Below are 26527 nucleotides of genomic sequence, written 5' to 3'. Positions count from 1 at the left end.
AATCTGAAACTAATTTGGTTCTAAGAATACACAATTTGTGAATTTACAACTGGCTAAAAATTTTAAACGGTTTAGTTAAGAGTTTTCATCAGTGGTAGTCCTATTGGATGTTAGTCCCATAAGAGAAATGTTAAATTTGTAACAGAATTTCTAAAAAAAAACCTGACGTGATAAAATGATGATTGAGGCGTTAAAATTAGGGTGGTGTGGGAGTCTAGGGAGTCTCTAGAGAGTCAAGATTTTAGTTTTGCCATTTTCCCTCTACTTAATAAGTTAAAGATCATTAGTTAAGCCTTTAATTAAAGAAAAGACAAAACAATATTTGAAATATCACTTATTGATTCTATATCCACTTAGAAAAATATAAGTTGGGGTGGGGGTCTTGACTTTTGATTCATCCTGTATAGTTATGTTAAGTAAATGCATTTAATTTAGTTAAGTAATACACTGATTTAATTCAAACAATGAAATATGCTTAACCAATGTGGTCCCTTTGCCAACAACTAATTACACATAATTATATTTGAAACATATTTAATTGGGCATCAACAAGGAATGCTGCGGTAGAAATACCCTGTATAACATAATCAATTATTGTTAAATAGTGTAAAGTAAAATGCACACCACCTTTGAACTACAGTTTCGGCACAGTTCAACACCGGGTCCTTGGACCGTTCAATCTTGTTACTACATTATCGCGGCGGTTTCGTACCAAGATTGATTTACAGCCGCCAGTCAATTTTTGCAACTCTCCGCACTCGGTGGTTCCGGGTCGACGGAGAACGGAGAACGGCGAGTCTCTCTGATGATAGTCCACCACAAAATGAAATTGCGTGTGGCCCTGTAATGGAGGAAAAATAGATAGCGCCAACGAGCGACGAGATAGAGGAGAAACGAGGGATGAACGACGACAAGGAGTGTGATTGTCGTTCTGGAAAATGATCTGCGAAACACGAAAATAATGTGTCAGTTCACCATATAGTGAAAATATGTTAGTTTCAATACAAAGAATTTTCTGAAGAAATGTTTGATTCGAATGAACCCGTCTATGGATCTGCAGTTAAATATAATAAAATAATTACAAGAGGGCCAAAGCATCTAAGTTTAAAGAAAATGTTCAAGTTTTCAGAAAATACCAAACAATTTCACAAGGTTACGATTGGTGATAATTCTTACGTTGTGTAATAATTTTAACTCTGTTATGATGTGTCAGTTTAAGTAGTCTCCAGACACAGACACTGAGGATTGTTTACGTAATGCAGGACTCAGCCTGGACGGGTGTTTAGACCCTCTCGTGAGGGCTGAGAGTGAAACCGACCACTGCTACAACTCCGTCCATCACCTCCGATAATCACCAGTAATTGTCGACCATGAGGCGAGAGTTGTGGACCGGATAATATAGAACACATGGAGAAGATGGAATATGAGTCTCGAGACGTTACAACCGATAGTTTCATTCGACCGTTGCAGACTTTCATTTAACCCTATCGGCTGGAAGTATCACTGTAAAAGTGCTTACCAGCATTAACCAGCTTACAATAAGAACTATTTAACGTGTAACAATTAGTGCTAGGGATACAATTTGTTGCCTATGTGAATTCTCTAGTTACAGTAAAAATCATGATGAAAGCAGCTATAGGAGAGGAAGAGCAATCACTGAGTGATAGACCAGATACTATAACACTAGTGTGACGAGTTCTAGACTCTAGAAAATGCTATGATGTTACTGCTAGAATAGATGAAGAGCAAGGACCGAGTGATAGACCAGCAAAGAGACAGTACCATCTCCTGGCCACACGTCTAGACAAAAGTTCTTCCCCTTATAATAGTCTAGACTCTAGTTACAGTAAATATCCTGATGTTGCAGCTATAGGGGAGATGAAGAGCAAGGACCGAGTGATAGACCAGCTACAGAGACAGTACTATATCCTAGCCACACGTCTAGACAATAGTCCTTCCCCTTATAATAGTCTAGACTCTTATAGTTACAGTAAATATCCTGATTTTGCAGCTAGAGGAGATGAAGAACAAGTACCGAGTGATAGACCAGCTAGAGAGACAGTACCATATCCTAGCCACATGTCTAGGCAAGAGTCCTTCCCCTTATAATAGTCTAGACTCTAGTTACAGTAAATATCCTGATGTTTCAGCTAGAGGAGATGAAGAGCAAGGACCGAGTGATAGACCAGCTACAGAGACAGTACCATATCCTGGCCACATGTCTAGGCAAGAGTCCTTCCCCTTATAATAGTCTAGACTCTAGTTACAGTAAATATCCTGATGTTTCAGCTAGAGGAGATGAAGAGCAAGGACCGAGTGATAGACCAGCTACAGAGACAGTACCATATCCTGGCCACACGTCTAGACAAGAGTCTTTCACCTCATGGCAGTCTGACGAGGTCTAGGATGATCTCGGAGACATCTCTCAAGGAGCCGGAGAGGGTGAGCGTCTGTTAAGATTCTGCAATTTCGCTTCGTTCGTTTACGCTTAAGGCAAAGCATTTAAAGAGTTAATACCAAATAATAATCTATTGATTATTCATAACGTCTAAATATTTTACTTTTATTAATACACATTTTTATATCACATTTCATAGCTAAAAGTAAATTTTAAGTAAACTGTGTTTGCAGAGCTTTCCTTACACGCTTTCTGTTATCATCTTAAGAATTTAAATGTATAGTTTTGTAGAAAGATCAATCTCATAATATGGCTGTCAAATATTGGTCTTTAACAATTAAGCTAATAATGCACAGAAATTAAGAAAACTCATGCTTTAAGTAGCATTTATGAATAGTCAATAGTCTTATATTTTAGGTTATTTTTATGTTTTAACGTCCTTTGATTTTCTGCGCTTCTTCGAAGCTTTCTGTACAACACCTTTATCTTATAACACAAACTCTACTGATATTTTCAAAAACATTGTTTGTGTGTACGTATGAAAAATTGTAATATTTTTTCTATTTCCTTGAAGAAAATGTCTACGGCTATGTTTTTTCCTACTATCTGAACTACGACTAAATCATAACGCTTTCAAATCATCGTGACATCATTTCATTCTTATTCCATATTATTCATATTATGATTCATAAACAAACTTACATTCTTCATCTCTACACTTCATCATAACCAGTACTGCTGTTAGTGTAAATATTTTTTCACACTAGTGATCTCCTGTAAATACGGCTCTAACTGTTCACTGAGTTCTTTCGTTATTCTAGATTTGTTTGCAGCAAGTGTTTCTAGTGAAAGTGCTTCCTCAGTGCTATCCCCAGTGATTAAAACTTATCGATATTTTATCGATTCTGTGTCGAGAAGAAACCAATCCTGTTGTTCGTGGCCTTCCTATTGCTTCTGAAGAAGAAACAATTTGAATACAAGTTTAACTACGAGATACTAAGTTAAATTAGATATTTAAAAAGTTTTAAATAGGCTATGAAATTTTTGTAGTGCAATAGGTTGGCAAAGCTCAATGATTGTACGTGAATATTATCTACTAAAATTAAAAGGTCGTTAAAACATAAACATTTATGCTACCGTCTATTTATTTATGATATTAGTTAAGTAATTTAAGTTTAATAAGCGGTATTAGTAATGTGCCATTATAATACTTATTAACACTTTTCATGTTATGTTTTGTCACCGAGTCTAGAGTTAACACTATTGTGCAATAAGTGGATTGAAAATTAAAACATATTAATTAAAACTAAAAATGTTTAATTTTTTTAACTCAATTATAAATGTAACTTGTATATTTAGACTTAAATGTGTGTTTTATACAATTTATACTGGTTTGAAAATAAAACTACTTTTGCAATAACATATTGTGTATTTTTTGCTTCCTGGAAAAGCAAAGTTTAAAGTTTATAGTAAAAAGCACTTAAACATAGTATTAATCCTTCTTTACCAATATATATTTAAATGCTACCTTTTGTGTAGTTTTACTTTGACTGTCCAGTTGCCATAAAATTGTTTATTAGCTAAAGGAAATTCATATTATTTCCTGGCAAAATTAAAAGTGAAATTTTAGGAACGCAACTAGATTTTACGAAGCCCACAAATTTTATAATGTTTATTGGTGCACATTTAATTGAAATCAACTATACTTATTGCATTTTTCTATTCATATCCCTCGCTGGGCATTAGTTAATGGACATTGTCTCAGAATACGGACGTAGTGTATTGCAAAACACTCAATTCTCAGTCATCTTAAACATTTTGTGTCAACATTTTTGACACTAATTATTTCCATTATTAATTTAGTTGTATGAATACAGGTTATCGCCATGAACACTGGTGTAACATAAAACATTATTGAAATAATTATTGGTTTGAAAAACAAATTACAGTAGTTCATGTTTATTTAACACATGTTAACTTCTGTACCTTCGTGGTCAGCTGAAATGGGATAGTCGTTAAGTCCACTCTTTGAAGTAAGAAGTAGTTTGCAACGGAAGGTTTTATTAGTTCAGGCCTGAAAACCGTTTTGGGAATCCAGTTTACGTTAGCCAGTGTACAAGTACAACAAACAATCTACAGTACTGCAGCAGACCTGCGACAGACGCTACGCACAGTCTACATCTACCTGTGTATAACATACGAGAAGGAATATTCTACAACAAATGGGTTTCAAGGCAACATCGACCAAATAGCCAATCCTTCTACGGGATTTTACAGTTATATTACTATTTTTTCAATTCAAATTTAATACATCTTTTCATGCCTCCAAAATGAACAGTAGGCCTAAATGTTTTGGGCTGGCCAAGTTGTTGCCAAACATTCCAAACTTACCAAAACAGAGGTTAACTAACTAAAAAATCTTAAAAACTAAAAGACCCTCTTATATTTAAACAATAAAATTACCCTTGCAGTAGTTAGTAAAAGATCGGGCGTGTGTCGCTTTTGTTCCGCGGTTGAAGGTTAATTTCTTCACATCACTTTTGTTCCGGGGGTCAGCAGGTATATTTTGGGGCCGTCCGAAACATTGCTTTTGTTCCGCGGACTTCTCTCTTGTTCCGCGAGTTTGGGGAATGCCCTCTCACTCCCCCAAATACTCTCCTTTCATAGGTTAGGTTAGGTGAAATTATTTAAATTATTGATATATCTGTTAAGGAGAAAATGATAAATTAATGAGCTTTAAAGCCAACATGAAAGAAAGAATTAGAAGAAGGGCGAAAGAGAGGATTTGGGGTAGGGAGAGCACAGCCCCCTCTCTCGCGGAACAAGAGATATGTCTGCGGAACAAGAGAGATGTCTGCGGAACAAAAGCAATGTTTCGGCCGGTCCCAAAATCTATCTGCTGACCTCCGGAACAAAAGTGATGTGAAGAAATTAGCCTTCAACCGCGGAACAAAAATGATACAACCAAAATCGGGCCCATTATGAAGGACTCACCTGTGTTATCCGGGTGGCGTCTGCACTCGTAGTATTATTGAAAGTGTTACGGAGATTCACGCGTCACGCGCCACGGCCGTGTATGGCCAGCGATGGCACACTTGCTACTTGCTACAATAAGCCGCATAATTAGACAACTTCCGGCCAACTAGTGACTACGACCTCCTTAACCCGTATCCCAGTACAGCAAATGCACTTTGTATGATCATGATATGTCGTGTGACAAAAGTTAAGCTCAAGTTATTTAATTTCATTCCAAACCTAAATCCAGTATTTGGATGTTTAACATTAAAATTTTGATTTTATTTACTTCGTGTTGTCCAAAAATCGACAAGAAATGTTACAAAGAAAAGTTTATCCGCAATTTGTAACAAGCTCTGTAGTTATTATATATCTCGTTATCACTCTCACTCTTATCATGATCCTGTGATGATCTGTTAGTCATGACTAGACTGTCTTCCATTGTATTCTATGATGTTTTTCTATTGTGAGTCTTAATGATTCATGTCTGGCCTAACGATTACATTGATTGGTGATCTGACAGTGATTCAAAGAATAAATGTTATTCTGCCGAGCTTTACAGGACTACATATCTTATTGTGAGAAAGATGAACTACAGTAGTTGTTGTTTCTTGAGATCACAGTTAGTTTCAAATACACAACTAGAGTATACAAACGTTATGAATACAGGAGCTGCTAATACATTTTAGCGAAATTACCTAATGGAAGTAGCTATTAACGTAGTTGGCACAGTAAGACCTAGACCCGTGACCGATTTACTTTGTCATTTTGATGTCCCTAGTGGTCAAACACACTATTAGTTCAAATTTAAATATATATTAACATGGATATATAATGTATACGTCCGTGAACACGATAACTCGATTTATTTTGGTCCGATGTTGATGAAATTTAGCTTGAAGGTGTAGGGCTGGATAAACTAGAATGAATTTGCCAACCAAGTTCCTTAACGGGGTGTTATGGGGTTTTGAATATTTTTTCAATTGTTTACCTTTAAAACATGAAAATGTCCAGAGGGTAAACGTTCCCACCCAGTCATAAATGTAAGCTATTCCACAACAAGGTCCTGTACTTCGCCCTGAACTCAATGAGAAGGACTGAGCTACACATTTTCCTCTGAGACGATCAAATATAAAGGTTTATATTGGTGTTTGTGGGAAGAAAATATAAATGAGTATTGCTCGTGAACTTATTTTTTTCGTTCAAAGTTCGCTATCCACCCATACAGATTATTTAAATAGAAAGAGCTTGAACTTCTTGAGTACGAAGTTTATTTTGCTTAATTTTTTTCGGTGAACATTTTTTCGGAGTGAAATTAAAATTTGAATAACAATTTACCTTGCAATCTTCGGATGTGGCTAGGGTAAAACAAACAAAAACAAAAAACAGCCCGGCGTGCCGCGTCCCCTGCCGCTCTCTCTCGCCCTGCCACACCCGCCGCTGTACCTCCGTCTCAGTCACAGTACCGCAGTACCTCAGTACCGCTCAGTGTGTGCGCCGCTGTAGTTCGATCCTCCTGGATACCTGATGGCTCTCACGCTCTACAAGGCTTCGTCCAAGGTACACGTCTTTCCTCTTCATACTGTACTTACTTATAGAATTACTAACTGACAATAACCATTCTTTGACTTATTTCTGTTGTGATGGTTAATTTGGTTTGAGGGATTTTGCAGAAATTTTTCACAACGATTTTTTTTTTGGCTGGCTTTGTAAACCTGTAACGTGATATCCATAACAAAACCTTTTAGAATGAAATTGTGTATTTGAATTTTATGGGGAAAGTGAAATGGTGTGAGGGATTTGTCGGTTTTCATGCGATCATATGATTACTTGTTCCGTGTTCCGTGTCCGTACCAATCATCAATGACTGATCTTTGGTGATAGTATTTTAAATACCAACAAATGATGTTTCAGCTATCGTAAACACACTTGATTCAATACAATCAAAATGATTATCCACTGTAATTACGCTAAGCTTGCAAACGTTTCGAGTTTACTAAAGCGCAAAAGAGTGTTGAAAATCGTTTTATGTGGTTATGTGGTTTATCGTAAAGCTATGTGGTTGTTTTGTTGTATACTTTTTACTTGTAGGGAAGAAAGTCTATCTTATAAGCTTTTAAAGTAAATTTTATAGCCATTCTAATGATAATATCTTATTTTTACTCAGTTCTAATAATCACTTTGAAAGCTGCTAATTGTGTAGGAACGTTAAGATATTGTACTCAAGAAACTATTTTGGCTCAATTATTCGAGCAAAAGAATTGGAAAATGTTAATCTGTGTATGGGTTCTATATGATTTATTTTCCTTTATATTGAAACTAAAGCAGTATGATAATATTTTTGTTGGGCATCACTCACCTTATTGAAGTCACGAGAACGTAGTCCTTGTCATGTCACAATCATACACAGTTCATTGCACATAAAAATATACAAAAATAAAAATAAAAATAAATCCAAATTTAAAATATCAGACAAAAGTTCTGATATTTTAAATTTGGATTTATTTTTATTTTTATTTTTGTATATTTTTATGTGCAATGAACTGTGTATGATTGTGACATGACAAGGACTACGTTCTCGTGACTTCAATAAGGTGAGTGATGCCCAACAAAAATATTATCATACTGAAGTATTGACCTCACCTAATATACCATGTCGTTTAGGAATGAAACTAAAGCAATTTATAGCTTATTATATTACTTATCTTTTATAACGAAGGTCTTATGAATGAGGGTTAAATTACGAGGGTTTATCAATTTACTCTGAAGCAATATGTCTTGTTGGGGGTTCTAGTAAAATATTGAATCATAGTACCATCACATTTACACTGCTTGTTGGTTACCAAAATTTGATCATGATTATGATGTAAGGTAAACCCTCATACCAAAGCATTTACACAATAGCATATTTCCATGTAATAACAGCAATTAATACACACAAAATATTAGGTCTACAACAGGTGAGTTGTATCTTGACATATTTAGTGTTTGTAGTGAATAAATGGTCGTAATTCATTACCGAAAAAGCGTGTACTATATCTCGTCGTAGATAAAACATGTGATGGGTGGTAATTATGTTGAGTGAACTTCTAAAATATGTAGTTGTTTCAAAAATCATAAAATGAAGTTAGTAAAAAGGTTTTGGACGTATCGTTCGAACTAAAAACTATGGTTCGAAATGCCTTTTCGTGAGTAGCCGCATCAACTACAATTGTTAATTCATTGATAATAGTATTGTCTCAAAAACCTTTTCTTTAAAAACTTGATAACAAAGAGTTGGGAAATGTTAAAATTAATGTGACTAATTTTTGGCTATTGTATCCCCATGGATAAACAGGATTTTTCAATCACTTATACAGAATAATAAGTATTTCGGTGGCCCCCATTGTGGCGTCATAAGTTGGACTAAATAGCAGCAGACTTATACAGTTGTATAGCAGACTAAATACAGACTTATGTAAAAAAAATACAATCTGTTATAAACCCAAACCTCTATTGCATCAAATTTTACATATCAAATCCCTAAATGCATACAATTGGTTTCAAGAAATTCTGAACTGGCATATGAGTTGGTACATAAAACAAAGTTCCTCTCTGGTTTAAATGTAAAATAGCAAGAAAGTGATTAAACTCTGAGCTGAGTTTTAACTTCCCCTCTTGTCTGTTTTATCCTCGTATCTGTTCAACATCTGATGTACCTTCTGAGACTGGAGACTCGGTGAATATAGAAGGTAGAGCACGAGGACGAGGCCAGTGGAACGCCACACGCCACACGCCACACGCCACACGCACGACTCAACTGTTAGTGCCACATTGTGTGACCAATCTGTTAAACATGAATAATCCAAGACTCACACCGCCAAATAGCCTCATTATTGTTGTACGAACATTATGTGTCGCTCTCTGGAGTAGACATAACCTTGCAATAATTTGCCTAAAAACGATTACATGAATAAATAAACGATATCAGCAATCCGTCTCGTACTTTCTCCCATTCGCTTGTCAACTATCTTTATTCTGAGTAAGCGATGAAAGTAACTATGATATTTATAGGAAAAAATGCCTGGAGACACCATGGATTAGTACACCAAATTTTATCAAAATCGGACAAGTGTGGTCTGTAGCTCTGTACACATCCACACACACGACACCTACACACATCGATATACTGTACAGTTTAACTACAATGATACACATACACGGGCGCGCGGACCTCACTTCGAAAACCTTACAAACTCGAATATGTTACCGAACACAATATAGTAAGAAAGTGAAAATATATTGTAATTGCAAACTTAACAAATTATTTTAAATTCAATGGTCAACAGAAGGTGGTACTATGGATTCTTTTGCTGCTGCTGTAAGGATTGGCAATCATGTAGAGTATTATTCGGCTATAGGTCTATTACAGGACATTGTTTTACGTTATTGCGCAAGCTAGTTTTAGGTTTATTTTGTAACCAGAAATTTTCATAAACCGTACTGTAATGTATTGCTCGTGGGGATGGTATATCATCGAGTATTGGTAATTGTCACTCACCCACCTTTTCCTGGGTTCTCCGGCGTTCCCATGCCTCTTGTGTTGTCGATATAACATAATTGCAAATCACCACCCTCACTAGAGATAGTTTCTCACTATCCGTGTGACGTATGACGTGTGATGGAACACTATTACGTTCGTTCAACCCGCTTAACTAGCAATTCCTTTGTTGGCTCGCGGATGAGTTCCGCGCCATTTGTGATGGAGTTGGATGTGAAATTAATTACAATTGCTTAATGTCTCGGCAGCGGTCCTGTCGTTACTGCCACGCAAAAGGTGATGCTGTCTTTTTTGTCCTTCTATACATTTAGGATTGTGTACGAATGTCAAGCTGAAAACAAGAATCTCGTTCTTTTCTTGGCTCGATAGTTTTGTTTGAACTATCTTGTCGAAAGAGGTGAGGGAAAGACCCAACATAAAAAGGGGACATTGGTAATAAATCAATAAGAAATGAAATACTAAAATCATCATATACGAGGAATCTCTAAGCGACTACATTTACCTTATTCACTATAATTACGTAAATCAGTGTAATTTGTAACTATGTAATAGTTTTCTCATCGCTATCAAAACGTTTACTGTACAGGGGATTGTTGACATTTGTGTTATTTATGTATACATGTTGGTATACATTTAGATGCTTTTCGATTGCAGTTTTAATATTCGAAAGGTTTCGATTGCAGGCTTATTTCATGTCCTATCTCGCGTCTGTTTAGCAGCTCCACCAAGCTGGGCGCTGGTCGGGGTAATGGCAGCCTACCAGCTGTGCCACTAGACTAGAGTGTCCAGTATTTAGTGATAGTTCCTAGTCCGCGGTCGCGTGGGAATCACCCCCAGGAGGCGATTAATGCAGATTTAATCTAAGCCTATTTCGGATAGCCCAAGCCCCGGCCCCGGTCCACAACTACACAGATGTTTCTCATGCACTATTACAGTTACTAAGATTGGCTGCGCTAATCTCGCGCCGGATTTTGGGGTTAACTGGTTCCGACTTTCTCCTTCCCGTTATCATCTAATGTTCCTCTCTGAGTCTCTTGAGCATCCAATGGATCTGCATCTAGGCTATCTAGTTATCTAGCCCGCGTAGTTCGGCGACTACGGTGGAAAGCTGGGCAACAGTTGTATAATAGTGTGCTGGGGCCTTGGTTAAGATTTCAGTGAACAAACCCAATAACATCACAAGTGACCATATTAACTGGAAAATATGCAGTCTGATTACATGCGTCAATAGATGAGAGTTAATACAAGTTTTTACAACTTGTAGTTATGATATAAAATACATTACATTTTTTTAGAAAGCATTTGACAGAGAGTGGCCACAAGGCACAAACCAAACCGATTTCTACAAAGCAATATTATTTAAACAAGTAAAGGGTTGTAATTTCGGTAAAACTGTACGATTTTCATGTTGGTATACTTTTAAGTTGAAGCTAACGTATCTCATATTGCATTCCATTTGTTGAATTGACTAACAGCCGTGCTCAAATTTAATAATTCGAGTAACGAAGCCAATTCATTAGAAAATATCCGTAAAACGGGAAGAAACGCCCAAGAAGCGACCGAGAAAATCTCCTCTTGTTGAAATCGGGAATGAATGAATAACGAACATTTTAACAAAGAATAGGATGTAGTGTGATGCAAATGAGCCGCGGTGGATATAAATGAGATGGTGGAAGGGCATTAGACATGGTCTGTTACATCTTCCGACGATGGACGTTGGCAGTAGTAGCAGCAGGACCCACTCACCACCAGGGCGTGTGTGTCCGGTGTCCTGCGCAGAGACCGGGGCATTGCTGTAATAAAATCGTTCACAAAAGATGTGTAACTGCCTGGATTAGTTACAAACATATCAAACCACTCCACTACCAAGTAATTGTTAAGAGCCACTTGTACAGTTCAACTGTTCATGATCAGGTCAGCTACTGTAAAATCATAGGCTTAGTGACACCTTTTGCAGTTCATGAAATACTTATGCTTCAGTCATTTCGAAATCCCGTTGCGTATTGATGAAATACGTCAAGGGACTGAGTTCTACGTGGAAAATATCAAATCAAAACCCAGTTATTGTCTCTGAAGAGCTGCATGTCCAGTCTATGACCAACCAACTACTGTAATATCACTAGCTAGATTGTGCCTTTCGCCTTTCATAATCACTGGCCCATTTAATTATGCACGAGTCATTCTGAGACTGCAGTAGTGTCGCTCACATTTGTCCAGATGAGAGAAGTAATAAAACATTCCTGCGAGACGAACTAATTATGATTGAGATACATTAGACACGGTGGATTACAACAGCTTCAGACATTACCATCGTAGCAATGTTGAGAGGCTGGACGTGCTTTGCTTTGTTTCGGTACCAACATTGACTGTAAATGCAATGTACTGACTATTTCTGATTTGGGTAACATAGTAATTGAGGACTCCCTTGTTTCAATAATATTTTCTAAATCGAAGAACCCTAATATGCTATAGAACCCAATATCTTCCAATATTTATTTATCAAATTTGAAAGGTTTGATGAAATTTTTGTTGGATACTCTGCTTAATTCAATTTTTAAACACGTGCACATCTTATTGCAAATGTCGTAGGCCGACTGAATATGGAAACGAAAAAGCCAAACAGAAATTAAAAACCTTTTCCGTTTTTATCAAATCACAGGTATGAGTTAATTCAAATTTCCAAATATGAAAAATGGTTTTAAACTGGCCAGAAGGTGTTAAGATAAGATGACTTCAAATGAAATGTCTTCCTGTTGCTGTTACGAAACCATTGATACCTGATACAGCGACAATGGAGAGTGCGTAGTACATGTGATACATGTGATACGATACATATAGAAGACGACTCTTCACACCCCATCCCAGGTATCAGGTGACGGTTCACATACACACAGGGGTTGGTGTACCTTCCCATCGGTGCTAACCTGAGACTCGCAACACAACAGGTGCTACAGCACGTACAGAGCTTACTGTACATAGTGTAATGACAGTTCATTTTACTCTTGAGGGGCCGAAAAACCTTGTACATCGCATTCAGTTGAAGACATAAATGGAAATAGGGGTGTACCAAGGGCAGTGTCAACTTAACCAACTCCGAGTTAACATTCCTACGCTAATGATCCTTCAACACAATTGCTAGCGTGCTCTATCGCAGATCAACGTGATTGTTTAGTCTTGGCGGGGTTTGTTTGTTTTCCCGCGGTAAGTGTCGCTGCAGTATTGCACTCCCACACTACGACAAGTCCGTGACTACTTGCACTCGCACGTTGCAACATCTCGTACTGTCGTAAACAATCAAGCGTGAGAAAAAGCCAACACACTGTATCCGTGACTGTGTGGAGTAGTTGCATAAGCTGTGATATTTTTTTATTAATTAATATGCATTATGTGAATTTCACTTCTTGGTGTTCTTCCAAAAGAGAACACTCACCATCAATCTCTACATGTCTAACGGTGTTACAAAGTAAATTAAAATGTAACCGTTTATATTTAAATTCCACCAAGATATTTACGAATACTTATTACGTTACATGACAGGTCCATCTTTACGAGGTGGACGGATACCTGCCCTAGGACCGCGACCTCCGCCAGGTTTACCAATTAATTGCAATTACATCCACTCCGTGGTGCGCTGCATAAATAAATTCGCAAACTGGTCGAAAGCCTTCATTTTGACTGATTTGTTCAGTACAGAGGTATGATTATCAGAGTCGCGACCGACGGAGGTAATGAACTTTGTGGTAAATACTTGCTGCGATAACTGTACTTGACCGGATCAGCATCCTGTGCCACTTACAGCCTCTCTGCTATTTGCACCTACGTATAGGTTTCCCGCGACGCGATTAGAAAGTTATGGATGTCTTGAAAACCCCACTGTGATTAACTATTACATTGAATAAAGCAAAAAGTTATATTATTCAAACCATCAATCTGGGGAAGTGTTGGATTTCGTCAAGCATAGAGAAGATAATAGAATTGTTAAAAGATTGTATCTTAATTAATAAAAAAAATTTTAACTCAACTTTAAATTTTGAAAGATTTTGTAATTTTGATTAATTTATAAATCATAAAAATACTTTATTTCTTCACATATAAATAAATACAATATATACTTCAGTTAATGGCACATCGAGATATTGTACTATACTATAGTGCGAACTGTGGATATTAAGTAAATATTTTAACAACATTCACAATAAAGCAAAGGTTAAATCTAAAGGCTTACCGCAATTTCGTCCAGCATCGCAACCGTATTCGCTGCAATTATGATACAAGAACTTACCCAGACAGACAGTTTGCGTGTGGTCGAAGTCAGCCTACCCTCGGGCCTGGAGCCTCGGTTTGACCAACAGGTCCATTACAGCAATAATCAAACATGAATACGAGAAGAGATTGTTTCTGCCACCACACGCAATTTTCAGCAATGGTGTAGTTGCCACTGGTTAATTATCATTGCGAGTAATCCGGTAGTTTGTGTGATTCGGGCAATCTTCGTCCCAGACGGTTGGTGGGAGTAGTGGCGTTGCGAACGATGACAACCTCTACCTCAACTATACCTCTGGGAGTACGAGTAACGGGGGTTCGATGAGAGTCGCACAATTAAATACAATCATCGTTACCGGTAACCTTAATTAGCCCGCATCTAGGTTCAGATGTGTGAGCGGAGAACGGACATTACATACAATGGCTCTGCATTACAGAACGGCGCGCGGCGGCATCGGCAGTTGTAGAAGGGTGGTACAGTAGTACTGTAAAACGAAGTTTGGCTGTAAGTACATTGATCTAATGACAATATCGTATAGGACGATATTTAATACAAACATACCAGTCTATTGATTTTAGGCTCTACTTTGTGTAGCAGACGTCAACCGTCAACGAATTATATTGAATAATCTCTATAGGTTTAAAGATGCCATGTACCCCACTAAAAAGTTATTGTTGATGATGGCATTTGTTTTATGTAGCCCCTCTGATTTACCGGTAAACTGAAACACGTTCTTGCAGCATATTGTATTATCTTAAATATCCGTCATACTACTGGGAATATACCACAGTTTTATGTTGGAAATGCCATGTTTGAGCAAGTTTGTTGTGCACTTGTAAGGTCAGAGCCTGACTGCAGGTGGTCAGATGACCTCTTGACCGTTCCCAACATCTGAGTGACGTTTATATCCTGACTCATACAACGACCGAGCTTTCCCACATACACATGTCAGCATGTCTCCGTCTCAGAGAGCGGCTGTGGACCGGTTATACATGTAAATCCGAGAGACATTCAACATTTACTTGACTCCTCACACAATACATTTACATGTAAGCTGGAGAATCAGTCTCAAAAGTAAAAAGTTGTTAACTTGTTATAATTTAAAATAATGAGGAAGAGAATGGTAAATCCGGGAATGTAAGTAATGAATGGTCATTGTTGTGTATCTGCCATTAGCTAATCAAATTGTGAAACAAATCGAACGTGACAAAAATAATAAATCAAACTACAAACATTGTTACTTCTAAAATTAGTTGGTTTGCATATTGTTAACAATTTCATACAATTTTTTTTTGCTAGACTTTTTATTTTGAATGTATTTTCAACAATGTGCCATGTAAAACAGTCAAAGCTCAATAGGCGTTAGCGGCACATGCTAAGAATTAAAATAAACAACGTAGAGGTTAGTGATGTAATGCATAAGCTGGGGTATCAGCTGATTAGTCCAATATTTTGCCCTTTCCCAACGACCTGACCTCCCTTTCCCCAGCGATCCACGTCCACCAGACATGGCAGACCGTGTCACTTGTAATTGTTATACATTTCTGTGAAAACATAAGTAAAGTTACACAACATTAATTAATTAAACAATCAAATTTGTATTTTATATTTTGACAGTTTTTCCAACATGTTTGTTTTTGTAACTTGTTTCACATATTTTTTTAATTTTATTTAAGCCTCCTATAATATAGATTTGCGTAAAGCATTCAAAATTGTATCGCATAATGGAATACAGAATATTTCAATATGGCAACTAGTTTCGACTCTCTAAGTAGTTATCATCATCAATGTTTCGCATATTTTTCCAATCAAATACGATCAACTTTAGATTTCAGATAGGAGTTGGTGTTTTTGAGTGTTCTTCATTCAGACTGGGATGGTGGCGATTTATAGGCATGAACTGTGGATGCGATACTCCCTTATGTGGATTAACTTTCGCACTTGTGAGTACTACGACGATCCGTAGTACTATCCTGATAATTAGACCAGTTTGTTAATTAAGAAGGAAAATATGGTTCAGATTCCACTATAAACTGTAGGTATCTTAGTTACCATTGGCTGTATGGGCTATTAATTAACAGCTGTGTCTAAGGAACATGTCGGCCTTAGTAACTAACAAGACTACAAGATCGTGCCACTCATCTTACATTCATCTCCATTCATACTTGGCTTAAAATACCTACATTCGTATGGTCACCATTTCATAATAAAATATTAAAGTACTAACCCTAGCCTATATTTCTAACAAAATAATTATTGTGAACATTTGAATACAATAGGTTAAAGACAAACTACAAAATAAAAACGCTCACATTGACCAGTTAGTGCATATTATATTATTAAACACACATCTATAAATGATAAATCACTTTAACTATTTCAAGAAGTGAAACAGGGGTGTACCTGGATTAGTATGTTTATGTGCAGTTCTCCGCAGCTACTCATCGAGAAAAGCCAAAAGTCGATACAGTACCTCCTCGCTTTTTCTGTATCATAGATGACATACTATTATCAGAGAAGAATTGACTTGTTTCATTAGTGAAAATACAAACATAACCAAATGCAGGTATATTATCCGATTATACTTTCTATTTGGCCTAGCTTGTATGCTTTTAGAAAATATATTGTTAAGTACAGGATATATCCATCATTGTGTGGTGTCCAGTCATTGTACTTTGTACACTGTACAGCCACAATTGACATTACAATCTACGCATAGAACCCTTTGATTCCATATCGTAAAATAGCTTTGTAATAAATAAAACGTAATACTGTACATTTGTGTTGTACAATATCTGTAATATTTACTCCCACAATATGGCGCTGTGAAAGTGACGTTAATTCTTCATGATTTTCCCTCGGATCGAATTTAATTAGATTATTGGTTCTCGCGATTTCTATGATATATTGTTTCGATGTGAAGCGGTGCCCTCCGGCTTTCGTTACTAGACTTACAGCTTAGGGAGAAAAGCACATTTAGATTACGTCATACAGGGCGCGCACCAACATTGCATGCGATTCACAATGTTCGCAATTCAGTAAAAGTAGTGGAGTTTCAGCATTCGACGTGCGACATCGACGAAAGCTTGACCATTTCGGTCACTCTCTGGCCAATAGCATGGCCTTGCGCACGGGTTCGAGTAGACATGCGTCCAGGTTTCTCTTCAGTACATGCATTGCCGGTGGCCAAGTATCACATCAATGGCTGGGCAGCATGCCACTAACTCTTTATTGATAACAACTCTCCCGCGGATAACGAAACTGCAGTACTACAGAGAAAACTTTTTGTAAGGCTGACTTTTGTGTTACGCAGTAGTTGTAACTAATGTAGATTTTAGGTAAGGCTATTAACCCATAACACCCCATAACCCATAACCCATAACAGGTGTTATGTTATAGCATAGAGGACTCCATTAATCTATGCTTATAGCCTAGAAAAGTTCTAAAGGCTAGATTTTTGCCTAGTGTGGGTGCCCCATTGGTGGGTTTGCACCCATGTATATGGGGTCATTTTATAGGGCCGTGTATTTTGGGCCGTATACATTGGGCCATATTTATATGGGTCTATGTATAAGGGGCCATGTATATGGGACTATGTATATGGGGCCCGCCAGTGACCGGATGTGCGTCCAGGCACGTGCTCACTTCGCTATAAATCAGGTTTTTGAATTCCAGCTTGGAGACGGCAGCAATTACTTTAAAGCGTTAAAGCCATTAACCACATCACCAATTAAGAGTTATTGCTACACCTCATCCTTTTTCGACACAGTAATGGCCAACAACTATATTACATTTTGATTAAAATAGCGCTCTACTCTATTTTAGGAATACATCTTTTAAAATCATTATACCGTAGCCGGTTTTAATTTCGTCATATAATTTTCAATTTGTATAAATTCCAGCTAATGATTGGTTTATGTGTAAAAAGTAACAAAAATGAGTATGCATATCCTACTATGTCATTTCCACATAGCATTTTCCAATTTTGTGGTCAATTGTCCGATTTATTATTTTTTGCCGCTGAAGCCTTTTACTTACTCTACGACAGTTCTTTTCTGATAAGCAAGTTTCTGTAATTTGAGCCGTCATATGTATTGGAAATTTCCTGTGGACTGAACACGTGCATGCATTACTATGGCGCCGTGGTGGTGAAATTGTGTCCATCATGCAACAAACATCTGACTTAGCGTCGCGACAGAATCAGCAGCTGCAGCGCAGTCAGCAGTCAGCAGTCAGCACTCCCGTCCGTGATGTCATTCACCAGGAAACACGCCAATACGTGCAGTGGTTCCCTGTTATAATTTGTAGAGAATCTTATGTCATTCGAAACAAACAATATGCTTGTGTACCTGTAATCGTTATCTTCTAAACATATCCTGTACATAAATCTGGAACATTCCTAAACAACACCGTGTGTTTGAATTCGTCTATTCATTTTGGCAAGCGTAAAATATATATATATTTGTCGAAACGAATTTTCATACAGCAAACTAAATAAATGTTAATTGTCCGTACATATTTATAAAAATCTTCGTATACAAGAACTACCGTATTTTTAAAATTGTTAAATGGATATACTGTATTTTGATCTTGACTGAAAAGTACAGATTTACTTGGAATGTTCGTCTTTTTACGCGACATATTTAATATCAGTTATAACATTTTTATGGGGTTACTGGATACTCGTCTCCCTTCATATGCATATGTATTTCGTTCGTCAAATGGCACTTGGTTTTTATAAAGGTGCACAAATAAAGATAGATTATACGACAGAACACTACTTGTTTTCAATGTAGGCCTACTGTTCATTTTGACTAGAGCGCTACTATCGTTGGTCAGGATCTCCTCCTCGAAAAAATTTTCCAAAATGTGTTTTAGGTAAGTGCACTACCGTTTAGCAGCCATATTGAAGTTTGACGTTCGAATTACTCGATAGATAACCATAATCTGAAGAGGAAATTTCTACATTTCCTTAAAAAATCTTTACCACATATAATTTTTTTCTGGAGGATCCAGAACTCTGTTGCTGTTGCTGGGCAGGAGCGGTTGGCTGAGGTGTATGGAAATGAGAGCCAGCCATTGACACTCACTTTCCCACAGTCACAGTACTATACCGTCCACCGTCGCAGCCCAGTGTCGGTGTAGTCCAGTTGAAGGTCAGCAGCCTCAGCCACACACACGTGCGAGTCAGCCTCAGTCACCGCTCAATGAAATGCCGCTGGAACGGGTTTCGTGCCAGATTCCAATATGAATGTAGAGGCTGAATTATTTTAGCGATGTTCATCTTTGCAAATGAATGAAAGATGGAAAAAGACTTCCAAAATGAATAACATGTTTATGGTAAGACATGGACTTGGTGGGATGTTTTCTTTCGTCAAACGTCTTTTTTTTAATGACTCTGTATACTATGTATTTTTCTCTTACATCGCATACAATGACTTTCTTTCTGAGCCCTGGTAACGCATCGTTAAACAGAGGAATTTTAGTTATTCCAGAAACGTCTATTGGTAGCAAGGAAGTTTCTTGCAATGGTCGCAATTGAAAGTAGTTGTATACATGACTTGTACCTCCTCCTTGGCTGAAGAACACTGCTCAGCGACTGTCCGAGTGTGTTCGGCATAACAACACGTCTTCAGCTGGTGGTCATTGCACTATCCCGTAGGCTTTCCCTTTTCTTGCGTTGAATAAACGATTCTTAGAAAGTTCTCTTTGATGCACCTGCATTCTAAACTGCGGTTCGTCGTTGCATTGTAGATTGTTTTCAGCCGACTGTTGTTAAGTCTTAAGACGTTCCCGGATTTATTTTTTTATTTAAGTGTAAACTTTTTTGAAATACAGTTCAATCGAGTGGACACCAGCTAAATGTAAGTTCAATCCAAGAAACTCGCAAGATGACCCATGAAACAGTTGTTAAGATTCAAGCTGATAATATATTTTTCTGGTATATTTATATTAATCATCTTTATTGACCTAGTCAACCTGGTTACGGTTGCACCATCCTTGTTGGGTCTCTGCAACGCCGAACTCATTGAAACGGCCAGTTCCAGTATGCCGTCTGGAGATTCACCAGTACAGTACAGTACTGTACTGCTGTATTCCAGCATGTACATATACTATATACAGCGGTGGCGGTGGTAATCGTTGTTGAGAGATACAGTGAGGTCTGAGGTGACTCAAGCCGCCTCCTCTACAGTTTGTCCCTGACACGGTGATTCACAGAGATCTTCGATTTGCTGCGATTGTGAACCAGATGGCGACACCTCTCCTCACGTAGGCTGACACTGTATCCGCCATCCGGTGCATAAAACATCACCTTCGACCTACAATAAACACCACAAACATGTAACTTCTTGCATGCATTCGCACAGTTAATACCATGAGAAACCCCTTCTTAAAATGATTACTGTACTTGATAAAGACATAACATAGCTTTATATTATAATGTGAATTCTATACTGGTCAGTTATGCTGTATTATCAGAGAGTGCTACTCTTTTTTGTACTAATGATTTAGTTACTTCTTGCAAAAGAATCATGTAGGTTGTTTTTATTTTCAGCCGGGGGAGCATTCAAGACTTTGTATCAAGCGCCCTAAACAACTTTCGTTTGCCTCTGACGTGGTAAGTATTGGGACATACTGTGTACTTTTAAGAAACTCAACACAAAAGTGTTCAGGGAAATTTCAATATATGCAGTAAATAATTGATAGTCCTTAGCCATCTACCACATGTAGATATGCTTAGAGATTATACTCTTTTGAGCTACACCAACACCATGAAGTACCTATGTGGCCAAATAGTGACTCACAAATATGGATAATGTAACGCTAACATGTCGTGAAGAATATAGTGGTTAGAAGTCTGGAGTTTACAGTCAGACTAATGAAGTCGAAGGGAGGAGAGGTTGTCAGAGCCATATAATTGTCGTCCGCAGTCCGCACGCACAGACCGCTAGCCGCTAGCATTGTGTCTTATCTGGCCATCCGTTCCGCCAAGTCTTGAACTAACGGTGCTGAGTCCCGCCATGTCGAACATCCAACATCCAGCATCCAATGCCAATTTATATATAAATCATATAATATAAAACGAATTACAAATATGAAATAGAGCAGAAGAACAAAATCCATGGGCAATTATTGAAAAAAAGATCCAATCCAAAATTTTTTATTCGACGTTCTTCATTCTTCAGACAAGTCAACATTCTTGATACCATCATCCAGCCATCCCCATCCATCTTTCGTTGTTTCTAAACTGCCATCCACTATCCAACACAACACCCAGAATCCTTCATTTAAAATAACAAGATCTTCATTTCAACCCCTCTCCGAATCCCCTCATCTCCCATCTGCCATTTATCACTTATCACTTACCACTCATAATGTTTCCACTCCATCATCCAGAACTCAAAATCTTTTCTCCTTTTCCATCCATACTGATATACTGATAGGCGTTTGTCTTCTGGTTGCGTTTCCACTTCGTGTTGTCTTTTTCTAAGTTCATTACACAAACTATGAACTAGAGTTACAACTCCAAAATAATGAAACACCAATACCAAAAAAATTTTCACGCCCTCTATATTGTAACACAGCTATAAAACGATTAGTCATAGGCAAGTGTATATGGCGAAGAACTAATGATTAACGATTCACAAAAGAGAAAGGAGAGAGCGTCATCCTTTATAACGACCGTAAAGTCAAGGGTACGTCGGTCATGATGATAGCCGTGATACGGACAGTGGAATAATGAGTTAGAGTTAGTGACATTATGCCTGGACGCGCCACGCTGCCGCAGCCTTCACTACATAAAACATCCGTGTTGTTGTGGCTGTAGGGGCGGAAATCCACACAGAGAAACCCGCATGAGTGCCCAGCTTGCGCGCGGTCCACGTCCGCTCCGGAACTGATTTCAATGTGCATTGTCATCCGTGATCAAAGGTTTATCCGGACAATGGTGTGAGATTTTAAGTCGAATCTGTAATGCCATGATTTACCATGGCAGTTCAGTGCTAATGCACTCGGTGAGACTTGTGAAAACACCTCAACATAGAAATAGGCTGTAAAAGTTAACTTGTTCCAATCCAAAACATGAGTTGGAATCTCAGAAACTTATGCTAGAGAATTTTTTTTAGATATTATAAAATTGAAATAATTTACTCGCCACCGACGCAATCAAACAGAATCAGATGAATAACGTCGGTTAAATGACGACAAATGCCAGGTAATAAATTCCTAAGCTGTGGTCGCTTTGGTGCTCAACGCCTACTTACCGCTCTCTCAATAAGGATCAGATTATCAATTTATGGTTTACTAAGTGTATACGAGTAGACCACCGATGTTTTGGACTATGGCACCAAGACTAACACCAAATTATTGTAATGGGGGCGGAGGAGGTAATGGAGGTTAACAACCGTTTCCGTGGAGGAGGCGGTCCAATTCCTCCGCGTCAGTCACAGTTTCAGGCACTATGCTCGTAACGCTCGGTAAGTCGCAGCAACGTGTTATTTATTTATGTTTTCTCAAAAAGAAGCCCTCTCCGAGAAAGCTCTTTGACATTCGCAACCTCCTTTCTACCTGTGTATACACCTCCCTCTATTTCAATGAAAGTATAAATCTTCTATCGGTTAGTGCACGAACCGTATTAATACTGCTTGTGGTCATCGAGGGTCTTGATAAAACTACTATGGTATTGTCAACCTACGGGACCTGTGAGTTAATACTCCAAACTACAGGGTTTCCAATAAGAGACGCTTGGTTATACCAAATTCAACTTGTAAATTTAGTAAGTTCATGCAATTAAAGAATACTCGTGTGATATCATATCCTACCTCTGTAATCGTGGTTTAGAAGATAGCCTATATTTATTAATGGACGAAGTTCTTTAAGCTAATATTAAATCTTTAGTATCCTCGCTTATCTATTCTTAAGCAATCTAGGGCAACACATTAAACGAAATTGTTACGGGTCATTGCAAAGCATGCCCTTTTGAGTGTTTATTAATGATTTGAAAATGGGGCACATCCAGCCAAATAAGAACTCTGATCCAAAAGAACAGCTTTTACATATATTTTTTAGTTCACAGATACAGAACTTATATGCCTTTCGAATTATGACTTTGACATATATTCATTTAACTCGTGTACACTAATTTTTGGACTTAATAATTCTCAAGCCCCCAGGTAGAGGTATAGAGCCATAATAGATTGGAGCAAGTGTTTCCCCATTAACACCCACTTCGCCTCGCGCGCAGGCCAAAACAAATTGCTGAGTTTTCACGGCTCCCACACCAAAGCTGACCCGGTTTTCTTAATTGCTTCTCTCTCAGATCTAAAATGATAGCGAGGTTATAGCACCAAGATGTAATTTAAGGAAAATTTCTTATTATATATCAGTTAAATTGTAATTATCTGAAAATATTAAGCAATACGTACTCTATTAAAGTTGAGTCGCAGTTTTCATAAATACAGTTATTATTGCGTCAATGTAGTAAGTAACTCAGTAAGCTGTATACGGTTAGTGAATTCCCACACAAAGAAAATTAAATATGTATCACCTGACGGAGAAGGGATGACCGTAACGAGGAAAGTGGGATTCTGTGCATCAAACACATCCCCTAGCATCCATAGGAGTTTCAACCAAATATCAAACAAATCGGAAGAACCTTACAAAGAACCGTCAAACATGTAAATTCCCTTTTATATACATAAATATATACATGTACAAAATACGAACAATAGTCCCGCATAGGCCGTAAAAGACCTGTGCGCGGGACGAGCTCTATTACAAATTAGAAATATTCTTAAAAAATTAAAACTAAATTAATCAAAATACTATTTACAACTAAGCTATGAGACAGCTACAGGAACAGTTAATGCTAAATAAAAGGTAGTCGAGTGAATGGAGTTGCAGTTACTGATATATGTACGCTAAATATTGTTTGGTGTACTTGTGTATAATTATTGTTAGGTATTGTATACTGAACCGATAAGTGTCTCAGACTGATCGAGCCCAATCTCCGACAGCCAACTGCTTACCGAACGTTTATAAACTGGAAGAGATACCTGTAGATCTCTAATCTCTGATGGTATATTCCTATACAAAAAATTCGCAATATAAAAAGCATTAGTAAGGTTTGCAGACTTTAAAACTCGGGGTACCTGCATACCTACATTTACAGCTCCTCTGGTGGAATAGTTATGTGTGATTGGCGTCACTATCAAATCTTGATTAGAGTAGGTACTGTATATACAAGTAAAGTTTTGATAAAAAGTTGACGCACCGAAAGTAATTGAGTGTTTTTGAATAACATTTGTAGGGAAACGCCTGTTGAATTGAAAAGCTATTTTAATAATTAGTTTTTGTATGACAAACAGAGGCTTTAAAATATTGCTACTAGCTCCTCCCCATACTATAATTCCATATTGAAGTACTGATTGGACAAATGCATAGTATAACATTTTTATTTCATTAATGTTAAGAATTTCGCGAACGTTTCTGAAAACATAAATTAATTTCCTAAGTTTTGTCTTTAAATATTCAATATGGGGTTCCCATCTTAACCTACTATCCAATATCACTCCCAAGTACTTGTAATGATCTACTCTCTCCAAATGTAAACAACCACAGGTTGTTTACACACCTGGATCTCCACAAACATGCATCACAAGTCTGAGGTTGGTGGGAGGCTTACTACTTTGTCTGAGGAAAATTGGCATATATTTTGTTTTTAAAACATTCATTGATAATACATTTTGGGAGAACCATTTTTGAATAAGGAACATATCTGTTTGCGCTACATTGAATGTTTGGTCCCAAGTATTACCTTTGAATATAACTGCAGTGTCGTCGGCAAATAAAAAGAGCTTTCCTGTGATTGGAAGTTTGTCTAAATTATTTATGTAAATTAAAAAAAGGGATGGTCCCAGCGTACTGCCCTGGACAACTCCATAGTCTATTTCACGTATATCGCTAAAATTGTTGTTAATAGAAACTAACTGGCTTCGTTTATTCAAATAACTACTAAACCATTTTAGGGCCAAACCACGAATTCCGATGCATTCCATTTTATTTAAAAGAATATTTCTATCAATGGAATCAAATGCATTTGCAAGGTCAATGAACACAGTCAATGCTTTTTCATTTCCGTTAATACACTCCGAAATATATTTATTCATAGCGAAGAGAGCATCACTAGTATTTTTACTCTTCCTAAAACCATACTGGCATTCTGATAACAAATTATTATCTTCCAAATAACAGTGCAATTGTATTTTGACACATTTTTCTAAAATCTTAGACATAACATTCAACAGGGATATTGGGCGATAATTGTTTAACTCTTGCTTTGTGCCAGATTTATACAAAGGAACTACTTTCGCTATCTTAAAACGGTCAGGAAATTGTCCTGAGAGAATGCTTAGATTAACTAGGTGTTTGAGTGGAGGTATCAGTGCCGGAATATTATTTTGTAATAAAATCGCCGAAATTCCATCTATACCAGGAGCAGATCCACCACGCAAATCCCTAATGCACCACTCAAGTTGGCTGTCGGTGACCGGCTCTAGCCGGAACTCATGTCTGACTCTGAACGCTGAATCGTCAACTAGCGGAGGTCCAGCCAGTTGCGGTATGCGACTGTTTCAATGTATACAGTATACAAGGAACATAATTATGATACCAATAGAAAGAATAGCTAATATACTATTAAAAAACTAATTAATAGATCGTGTTTCCGACTTGATTCCGGGGATCACCACCGGATTTTGCGGGTAAAATGAGCAAGTTGTGTTGGCAACGCTGGTCATCACTGCCACCGCCGCACAAACTTGCGGCGGGCCGCAGAGGCAGGATATAAGGGGCACCAAATACTAAAGACAGATTATATATGGTAGCCTACATGGAATTGTCTTCGTTCATTCTCATACGCGACTTCGGAGCGTACTCCTAGTTAGGCTTAACTTACACAAATATTTGTTTAATGTCTTACACGTACCTCATAGAAAGCTCTCGCCCAGCTAGTGTCTCTGACCTCGTGTTGTAGCCCTGCCTAGAACTCTTCCGCCTCAGGTTTTGGTTCCAGAAAATCTGAGAGAAAGTAAACTTGTCCAGCTCGTTTACATACATTTACCTGACTGAAATGCATCTGAAGTTAAATGCGAGAAAGTGCCAAGTTTAGTTTTCCTGGTAAACCGTTCATTTGAGTGGCACACGTAATGACCTTATGTAATGGAGGGAAAAACTCGGAAATTAGTGGGTCTGTGTGCATATAGATCTATTACCAAAGAAATACAAACCCTCTGGGGAAAGCTAAGATTTT

At 37.6% G+C, this 26527-nt stretch overlaps 1 protein-coding gene across 7 annotated transcripts in view; it reads left to right on the top strand.

Moving 5' to 3' along the window:
• LOC128985378 (desmoplakin-B-like) overlaps nt 1-26527 on the top strand; it is a 412041-nt gene that overhangs the window by 57767 nt on the left and 327747 nt on the right. For 5 of the 7 annotated variants that reach the window (XM_054404815.1, XM_054404817.1, XM_054404821.1 and 2 more), the window contains exons 6-7: nt 2290-2442; nt 20774-20836. In XM_054404815.1, coding sequence (XP_054260790.1) covers nt 2290-2442; nt 20774-20836 — 216 coding nt within the window. Of the gene's footprint in view, nt 1-2289; nt 2443-6892; nt 6974-20773; nt 20837-26527 lie in introns of those variants that run through there. The other 2 variants (XM_054404822.1, XM_054404818.1) reach the window with 2 other exon arrangements.

The sequence above is a fragment of the Macrosteles quadrilineatus genome, unplaced genomic scaffold (assembly GCF_028750875.1).
Source record: "Macrosteles quadrilineatus isolate MER2022 unplaced genomic scaffold, UCM_ALF_1.0 Scaffold_2__2_contigs__length_208266976, whole genome shotgun sequence".
Lineage (NCBI taxonomy): Eukaryota > Metazoa > Arthropoda > Insecta > Hemiptera > Cicadellidae > Macrosteles > Macrosteles quadrilineatus.
The sequence above is the reverse complement of the archived record's forward strand: the minus strand, read 5'-3'. Positions and strand labels throughout refer to the sequence as shown.